The 10,256-nt window shown below is 37.6% G+C and overlaps 1 protein-coding gene across 1 annotated transcript in view; it reads right to left on the reverse strand.

The window, feature by feature from the left end:
- Positions 1 to 10,191, reverse strand: part of CUNH5orf22 (chromosome unknown C5orf22 homolog) — a 19,286-nt gene extending 9,095 nt beyond the window's left edge. The window contains exons 1-6 of the mRNA XM_008056446.2: positions 9,999 to 10,191; positions 8,650 to 8,795; positions 6,283 to 6,432; positions 2,818 to 3,247; positions 530 to 592; positions 154 to 275 (exon numbers count right to left, since the gene is read on the reverse strand). Of these exons, the coding sequence (XP_008054637.1) occupies positions 154 to 275; positions 530 to 592; positions 2,818 to 3,247; positions 6,283 to 6,432; positions 8,650 to 8,795; positions 9,999 to 10,079 (992 nt within the window). The 5' untranslated portion in view covers positions 10,080 to 10,191. The remainder of the gene's footprint in view (positions 1 to 153; positions 276 to 529; positions 593 to 2,817; positions 3,248 to 6,282; positions 6,433 to 8,649; positions 8,796 to 9,998) is intronic.
- Between the last annotated feature and the right edge of the window lie 65 nt (positions 10,192 to 10,256).

Below are 10,256 nucleotides of genomic sequence, written 5' to 3' on the forward strand. Positions count from 1 at the left end.
ACTCACCTCAGCCTCCCAAAGGCGCGGGATTACAGGCTGAGCCACCGAGCCCGGCTAATACTAAGTTTTTAAAAGCAATTTGTCTAGCAAATTTATAAATATATCTGGGACTGAAAGTTAGCAGAGTTGGGGAAAAATGTCTGGGGTTCTTACCCAGGGTTTGAAGCCCATCTCTGTATAGTTTCTTCATCATCACCATCACACAAATCAGCAAAAGTAGCTTCTAAATCTTCTAACTGATGAATTCGAGTATCCACAATATCTACCAACTCTTCCTTTTAACACATTGAAAAGTTGAGATTATATAGTTATTCTTTTAAAAACAAGCAAAATCTCTATTACAATGAAAAGCTCAGCTCAATTAATTAAAACATGATTTTCAAGTACTAACAGGAGATTCACCAATAAACACACACACATACATATACACACAAACACACAATGTAAACAGTCCTTTGAGATCACTATAGTGCAGGATATTACCCATTATGAGATAAATGGATAAAACTGAAATGAAACAAAAGGATACCTCTGTTAGGTTGGCACCAGGCTTTTTAAATTGGTACAGTTCCTGTAAGATTTTATACTCCTCCTGGAATACAAAAAAAAAAAAAAAAAATCAATATGCCAGAAAAAAAAGTTAATATTTTTCAAAGATAAGTTTTAAGTGAAAGATACTCCTGAGACACAAGGAGAACATTTTAGATAATTATTTAAAAGTTTGTCTGGAAGGATCAGGGAGAATGTGTATTTTAGATTTAATATCATTTCCTCAGGGCAATTCTATCCAGCTGAGCATGACCATAATACATAAAAATGATATATACATACATGTATTATATATACAATTATGTACATATAATAATACTAGGTGGCTAATGGTCATGAGATGGAAACATTTCTAATAATATTTCACTATATAAATGGCTGTATTCTAGGATCTAAACAGACTGTAGCTTTTATAGGAAATATACATATTGTTAATAATGACAATAAAAAAACACTCCCTGTTTACCTTGTAGCCATTTCTTTTAGCAACATAAGAGAACTATGGAGTACAAAGGCAATACCAGAGACAGATTGGCAAAGACACAGAACCCTGGTCAGGAGGCTCCACACAATGGAAGAAAGACATCTGCTATACATAGACTTTGCAGAAGATCTTCACTTGTTTAGCACAGCTAGGTAGATCTATCATATGGATTGTACATCTGGCCCCATTAATCCTATTTAGTTGTATTGACAGGAAGAGGTTATACCCAAGCGCTAAAATTCATTAAGCACAATGTTGGGGCATTATCCTCAGTGCTTCACTCATAATAATCATATGAGTTGTATATAATTATTATTTCAACTTTATACTTGAAGAAACTGCAGGTTAGAAGGATTAAGTAACTTTCCCCAAGATCATACAGTTAATAAGCAGCAGAAGTAACAAACAGAAGGTGACTCCTTCTAACTTTTGAACATTCTCTTAGAAAAAGGTAAAGAGCTATCTTTCCTTGAAATGGTAAAAAAAAAAATAAAAAAAAAAAAATAGTTACTTTCCCCAATTTCTTCATAGCCCTCAAAAGGAAATAACCACTATTTAGTTTCTTATGTATCTTTTTAGAAATTTTCATTATATTTAGGTGAGTAACCAGGCACCTCATTGTTTAAGGAAAAATCTGTCACACAGGTTTTATACGTAGAATATCTCTGGAAAGATACATAAGAAATTGACCATAGTATTTGTCTCTGAAGCAAAGAACTGAGGATATGGGGCAGGGATAAGAGAGTGATATTTTTTCGTGTGTAGTCATCCCTTGGTATCTGTGGGTGACTGCTTCCCATCCCTTGGTATCTGTGGGTGACTGCTTCCAGGTCCTCCTATGGATACCAAAACCTATAGATGCTCAAGTCCCCAATGTGAAACAGTGTAGTAGTTTATTAGTTATTTGCATATAACCATTCTCTCATACACTTTAAATAATCTCTAAGTTACTTATAATACCTATAACAGTGTAAGTACATTGTAAATAGAATTGCTATGTTGTTTTTAAAATTGGTATTATTTTTTATTGTTGTATTGACATTTAAAATTTTTTTTCCCCTCAAATATGTTCAACCTGCAGTTGGTTGAATCCAGGGATGTGGAATCCATGGATATGGAGGGCTGACTGCATACATCTTCCTGTACTATATGATTTTAATTTTTCTTACCATCTATAAACATATTATCTCAATTAATAAATGAAAAATAATAAACAGTATCTAGAGAAGGGGTTGGCAACCCACTGCCTGTTTTTGTATGGTCCTCAAGTTAAGAACGATATATACAATTTAATAAAATTTAAAAAACAGCAACAGGCCAGACATGGTGGCTCACACCTATAATCTCAGCACTTTGGGAAGCTGAGATGAGAGGATTGCCTGAGCTCACAGGTTTGATATCAGCTTGGGCAGCTTGGTGAAACCTCATCTCTACAATATATCAAAAAATTCGCCAGGCATGTGGAGTGTGCCTGTAGTTCCACCTACTTGGAAGGCTGAAGTGGAAGGATCACCTGAACCAGCAGGTCAGGGCTGCCAAGTGGCCCTGAGCATGCCACTGCACTCCAGCCTGGGCAATAGAGTTAGACTCCGACTCAAAAAAAAAAACCAAAACCAAAAACAACAACAACAACAACAACAAAAGATTATGTTGAATGGGACCCCCCCCACAAAGACTAAATAATTATTATCTGGCTGTCTGCAGAGTTTGCCGATTCCTCTTCTAGAGAAATATCATACAATTCTCAAGATTTTTGTTTTACGTTTTAAAAATACCATGCTTACCTGAGTGAACATTTCTTTGAAGGGATTCTTGACTGAAAAAAAGTCCAAATCAATATCTAACACAAATGCATCTCCTTTCTTCAAAATTTCTAGAATTTCCCCTGGTCCGACTGTAGTCTGACACTCCTGACTTTTAGAAGAACATGAACATGATGGTGCTTGGCAGGTTTGGCCACTTCTCTGTGTCACCGTGTCCTTTTTCAGTCTTTCTGAAGAAGAGTCACAGTGAGTGGAGGCAGTGTTTTCCGGATCTTCCAGTGCTAGCTTTGGCTTCTTAGCAGAAGACACTGTATCATTTTCTTCTTGATTGTTACACAGTTTATAAGGTTTTACCATAATTACATCCAACTGTAAAGGTTTTTGGTTCTCTAGCTGGTCTTCGGGTACATATAGACCATCACTTAGGAAGTAATGATCTGTACTTGTAACCCTGCATCAGAGGAAAAAACTATTTTAAAGAAGAATGGACAAATTAGCTGACACTTTACTCTGACATGGCAGACATAAAAGAACATATTTGACAAAGACTGTGAATTGCCTTTAATATTTGTACTTCCTGTTCTTCTGTAAAAATAGTAATCTCCAAATTCTTAGCTGGATACATGATTGACCCAAGACTTCATTTCACAGTCTACCTTGTAGTCTGGTGTGGCTACTAGACTAAGTTTTGGCCAATGGTTGTAATTGCACAGAGCTTTGTTGCACCCCTCCCTGGTGACTGGTATGTGAACACAAAAGTGGCAAATCACCTATGACTATAAGGACAAGTACAATACTCTAGAGATGACGGAGCAAAACGATAGGATGAACTAGGGTTCCCCAGACTCCTGAGTTGCCATATAAGGCTGGACTGTGTACAGTGAACTCTAATAAAATGAGGAAATAAAATTTCTTGTTTAAACCAGTAGTCCTTTGGTCTATCTCATGCCAGCCGAATATTTATCCAAAAAAAATCACTTAAGAGAAAAATTACATCTGGAAATAATTTCTCTTAATAGAAGCTCTCTCTGACATATTTCAAAGCTTCATTAAAGTCTATATGTATAACCATAATATTTTACACATGAAAAGTGACTCAAACAAATCCATATATCTGTAGAATGCATTTTACGAGGTGTGGATTTCTTTTTTTGGTTTTTTGAGTTGGGGTCTCACTCTGTTGCCCAGGCTGGAGCGCAGTGGCACTATCACAGATCACCATAGCCTCAAACTCCTGGGTTCAAGCAATCCTCCTGCCTCAGCCTCCTGAGTAGCTGGGACTACTTACCACCACTCCCAGCTAATTTTTTTGATTTTTTGCAGAGATGGGTCTCGCTATGTTGCCCAGGCTGCTCTCAAATTCCTGGGCTCAAGCAATCCTCCTGCCTTGGCCTTCCAAAGTGCTGGGAGGTATGAGCCACTGAGCCTGGCCAAGTTGTGGATTTCTGATATTAGATATATCAACAGGTTCTTAGCTTTTCAACCATATTATGCCTTAATAAGTACTTTGAACAGTGATGCCAAATACTTGTAGAAGCATGCCGTACCCAACTACAATAATGGTTACTATTTCCCACCTGCTTTTCCCTAGAATACACAGCTATAAATTAAAAAATGTATTTTCTAAAAAAAAATTAATGACAACATAAAATTAGTATCCAAGCCTATTAAAAACTGTATCATCCTAATAAAGACAAGGCTGTACCCTACAACCTAAATTTATATTCTTTTTATAACAGACATTTTATTTTGTGTTTGTTCTACAAACATATAAATATATGTCAGATTGCATACCTATGTGTGTGTGTGTCTCTTCCATAAATTTTTACTTGTAGAATTATGAGGTAATCAAAATCTTCCTAATATTGTTATCACATATGGAGTTTCAAATGTCTGTGTCATATTGCTCAAAATTATTTAATTTTGCAGGTTAAATTAGGCCTACTTACTCAATAAAGCCCCACCACTTTCATATATACCAGTAGCATATACAATATTTATATGTTGAGTCCTATTTATTTCTTTTGAATTAAGACTTACATAAATATAATTCTCATATACCACAATAATTTATTTGTATACATGATAAGATTACATACTACAAAAGTTAACTGTATCATTAAGGATAAATCAGAAGTAAAAAGCATAATTTTTAATGATAAAGACTATTTCATTTTCAATGTACTACTATTTCATCCAATTATCCTTCAGGTTCTAGAAAGTTATGGTTACACTGTCTAAAATATTCATCCCATTATAAAAAATTTAATGTCAAGAATATATTTGATACTTCTAGGTATTATTATTATTATTATTATTATTTTTGAGTTGGATTCTCATTCTGTTGCCTAGGCTAGAGTGCAGTGGCACGCTGCTCACGGTCACTGCAGCCTCGACCTGCTGGACCCAGGTGATCCTTCTGCCTCAGTCTTCCAAGCAGCTGTAACTACAGGTGTGTGCTACCACGCCCGGCTTATTTTTTTATTTATTGTAGAGATGAGATCTCACCAACTTGCCCAGGCTGGTCTCGAACCTCTGAGCTCAGGGAATTCTCTCACTTTGGTCTCCCAAAATGCTGGGATTACAGGCTTGAGCCACTACGCCTGGCTCACTTCTACGTATTATTATCAAAAGATACACAAAACACTGGTTAGGTAGCTTATATAACAAAAATAGCTTCACATGTAACTCAAGTCAGAAGGGTGCTTTAATTTAATTTATATTAAGTACTTACCTAAAACCAGTAATTAAGACAACTAAAGGCTGAAATCTACTTATTCAGCCATTGGATTTGTAAAAATACCAAAGTGAGAAAATTTTCCTTTTACTGCCAGTTGTTACATTCAGCAGACAATAGTTACATTGAATGGAAATAGTAAATGAGCCGGGTTCAGTGGCTCAGCCTGTAATCCCGCGCTAGGGAGGCTGAGGTGAGTGGATTGCCTGAGCCTGAGTGTTTGAGACCCGCCTGGGCAACTTGGCGAGACCTCATCTCTACAATAAATCAAAAAATCAGCCGGGCATGGTAGCACATGCCTGTAATTCCGGTTACTTGGAAGGCTGAGGTGGAAGGATCGCCGGAGCCCAGCAGGTCGAGGCTGTGGTGGCCGGGAGCAGCCACTGCGCTCCAGTCTGGGCGACAGAGTGAGACTCCAACTCAAAAAAAAAAAAAAAAAAACAAAAGTAAATAGTAAATGTACCACTGAATACATAAATCCATAAAGTACTTCAATGATTTAATGGAGTTAATCATCAATGGAGTTCAAATTTCTGAGGATGAAGATCATATTATTCAAAATCCAATTTGACCAGCAACAAAACATAAGTTGTACATGAAGAACGTCATGAAACTTGTTTCTGGTGTTTTGAAAACTCTTTTGGAGGAGATAAGGCTTGATCTAACCTGTGTGTAGAGATACTTATAGGGATCCAAAATAAGAAAGAAGCATTCAATTCATTTCATATTCACAAATTTAAGAAAATTACCTGATAGTTGTGGTAGAAGTGTCTTTGCCTACTAAAAAGTGGTGTTTACCCTCTTTGATTTGCTGAGCCCATGTGGGATGAAGCCATACTACTTGAGAAAAATGGCCAGCATAAACTGCAGGCATGATCCAATTTTCAATACTTAATTCTCTGGACAAGAGAAAGAAAACATTAAACTTTAGTGAATGATTTTTTTCTAAATGTAATTTCATCCACAACAATATTTTAAGCTAACAGTCACAAAGTGTGGCCCCTTGGGTGGCTCCTGAGACTTTTTCAGGGTGACCACTATGTCAAAACTATTTTCATAAAAATACTAATGTATTATTAGCCTTTTCACTTATTGACATTTGCAAAGATGGTATAAAAACAATGATGGACTGATGTCCTGAGATTAAACAAGGCAGTGGCACCAGACGCTGTTAGTAGTCACTGTATTCTTTACTACCAAGCACTAGCAAAAAAAAAAAAAAAAAAAGAAGTTTCATTTAAGAATGTCCCTGATTTTATTAAAGCTCCATTCTGAGTATACATTTTTAAATATTCTGTGTGGCAAAATAAGGAGTGCATGGAAAGTAGTTCTGTTACATAGTTTGAAGTAAAATAGTTGTCTCAAGAACAAGCACTTGTAATTGAACTGCAAGCTGAGCAGCTTTTTTTTTGAAAGAAGGAGTCATAAACTATGGTTAGTTAGACTTGAGATTGAATTGTTGGATTCTGTATTTCAGGTAAGCTTTGCGAAATTACTACTTGTCAGGTTTTGGTGTAATATCAAAGAATATTCACAATTATCTGAAAAAGCTATGAAAAAAACTCTTTTCTAATTATGTCTGAGTGCCTGAATTTTCATCATATGTTTCAGTCACAATGACAAATGGCAACAGACGGAATGCAGAAACAGATATGAGAATTCAGCTCTTTTCTAAAGGCAAAAAACATTGAAGAGATCTGTAAAAATTTAAACAATGCCACTTTTCTTAGTATATTTTTTGAAAATACAATTATTTTCCATAAAAAATCTTATTTATCTAACAGAGATTTGTTATTACTTTGAGATGAATACTTTATTTTTTCAGTTTTAATTTCAAATACAGCAAATACTGATAGCCATAACCTCAATGGAAAAAAAAAAAATCTCAATAGTTTTTAAGGATGAAGGGAATCCTGAGACTCAAAAGTTTAAGAACTGTTATTCTAGGATAAACTATGCTGTCTGCATTCCAGCTTCATAATTCTTTCAATTTCTAAAATATAAAACCTCTAAAAATAAAAGAGTAAGGATAATGGTAGAGTCACCATATTCTTTAAAATTAGTTCCCTGAATTGGGGTTTTGAAAAAAGTAAACTAAAAGTTAACAGAGTAGGCTAAAATAATCCACGAGTATATACTGAATCTCTTAATTTTTTAACAGGAAAATTACTGCTATATAACTGTTTATATTATACAAGCAGGGTGCATTCTAACAATTATAAACACACATACAAAGAGTCAGTGAGAATTTCAGGAAACTGTTGGAGAAGAGAGACTAGTTAGTCATTATTTAAAGATGTACTGAATATGATTCTTTCTGAAGGATGAAGTACAAATTACCAATTTCACTTCCATCTCTATGATTCTATATAACGGAAAGTTAACAAGATTTGTGACCTAAAAATAAACAAATTGGGGCCATTTATGTACCTAATTCTGACTTGTATCTGACATCTTAAAAACAAAGTTCTATATTCTAGATTGACATACATTGGCTGGACGTTTTTGTAAATGAAGTTTTTTTTTTTAAGAGAGATGGGGGTCTCCCAGGCTGGAGTGCAGTGCTATTCACAGGTGTAATCATAGCACACTGCAGCCTTGAACTCCTGGCCTCAAGCAATCCTCCCACCTTAGCCTCAGGAATATCTGGGACTACAGATGTCACCACATGTTCGACTTGTAAATAAAGTTTTATTGGAACACGACTACTGCCACTTGTTTACACAGTACCTATGACTGCTTTCACACTACAAGGGCAAAGATAAGTGTTGGAACAGAGACCATACAGTCAGCAAACCTTACTATCTGGTTCTTTAAGAAAAAATTTGTCAACATTTGTTCTATTAAATTTTTTTTTTTTTTTTGAGACAAGGTCTCATTATGTTGCCCAGGTTGGTCTCAAACTTCTTGCCTCAGGCCTCCAAAGTGCTGGGATTACAGGTGTAAGCAACCATGCCCGGCCCAACTTTTGTTCTAAAACAATTAAAAAGGCAAAAAGATGACAACAAAAAACCCCAAATCCATGAGTCTGGCAAAGTCTGTTTTCCATAATTGCTTAGCATCTACCACAAACTATTTTAAACACATAAAAGATCACTAATAAGATCACATATTACCCAAAGAGTGTTTCCTTATCAAACACGGTGTCCGCTGGCATATTCACAGGAATAAGGAGGTCTGGGTGTGAGTCGAAATGTACAAAACTTATATTATTGGCAGGAAGATGCTTTGACCCTATGGCCCGGTATATAAAAGGTAGAACCTGTAAAAGACACGTGCACACAATCAGAATGGGCACTGAAATCATGAACACACACTCAGCGGCAGACTGAAAAACAATGCTAAAATGCATATAATTTGAAGCATACCAACTTGTTAAAAAGCAGGAAAATTAAAGTTTGTTTATTGCAGATGGTTCAGATAATGATCTCAGGCATTATTTTTTACCTTAGAACTTCCAAATTGCACCTCTAGCTGATCTCCTGCCCCTATCTCAAACTCAACAGGCAATTTGGGGAAACAGACCAGGACAAACTACCGCTTAATGCCCGTTCTAGCATTAGCTATGTGCTCAAAGTACCCTAGGTCCGGAGGTCTTTATGGCATCCTTATGAAGGTGGGGCTAGGATACATAAGTGGTCTACAAGGCTCTTTCTCTTCTTACATCTTCTGTAGTTCTAGGTTTAATACCGAAATTGAAAGCACCGCCTAACCCACACTTTCTCATCTCCAACTCATAGACACTATGTCCAGGCCCTGGGAAACCCAAGTTTTTCCCCGTCCTCTTAACTTTCTCCACCAGTAAATCTCTCTTCGTCGTTTATATCCAGAGAACTCCCCGGGACCCATTAATGCTACTCCAAACAAATTTATTAGATCCATGGGCCTCCTTCGTTGACTTCCATAAGTCTAGATTCAGGCACAGATTTAGCTACTGTCAATTAGCACAGTCATAAAAATGGAAACATATTTTCGTGTTCATAAATGCGGGCACCGTGTTAAAAGATTTATGTACACAACACGCACACAATAATACTTCTAGCGGCCCATTTCACAGATCACAGCCCATGTTTCTGACATAAACTCTCTCCTCTAAACAGCAGGGCAGTGATGGAGATGTCAGGAGACAGGTGGAAGCCAGAGTTAACTGCAGGTCAAGGACAGGGGGCGCTGCAGCCAGGAATACTGTCCAAGTTCGAATCCCGACGCCACCAGTTGTCGGTCGTGGGATATTGGGCAAACCGTGTTAAATGAGTTGCCCGACTCTTCGTAGGCGCTCATTAAAGTCAGCTGTTTTTCCCTACAGTTAGCCGTTCTGGTGTTCCCCCGACAGCAACAGATCTCGGGCAGTTAACAAATTCTGGTTATCTTGTTAGTCACCAAAAATAAGGAGGCGCCGGCTCCTTGGCCCTCAGACTCAATGCTTCGGGCGATTCTGCTCCAGAGTCGGCAGCCGCCTGCTCACCTCCTGGTGATCCTCCACCACCCACACTGGGAGCTCGGGGTAGCGCCGGAGGCCAGCGCGCTCTCCCGCGGAGTCACTCATTTTTTCGCGCCAGTCAGCTTTGCAGCAAGCGTGTGGCACGGGGTGAAGACCCGGGAATGCCCGATCCACAGCCTCGCCGGGGCGGAAACGCGCGCTCACCCGGTTACGCTTCCGGATTGGAGAATGCAGAGGGCGGGGGGAGGGCGTCGGAGGATCTGCCGTATACGATTGGCTTAG

Source organism: Carlito syrichta, unplaced genomic scaffold (assembly GCF_000164805.1).
Source record: "Carlito syrichta isolate Samal-C Ts95f unplaced genomic scaffold, Tarsius_syrichta-2.0.1 Scaffold302363, whole genome shotgun sequence".
Taxonomy (NCBI): Eukaryota; Metazoa; Chordata; class Mammalia; order Primates; family Tarsiidae; genus Carlito; species Carlito syrichta.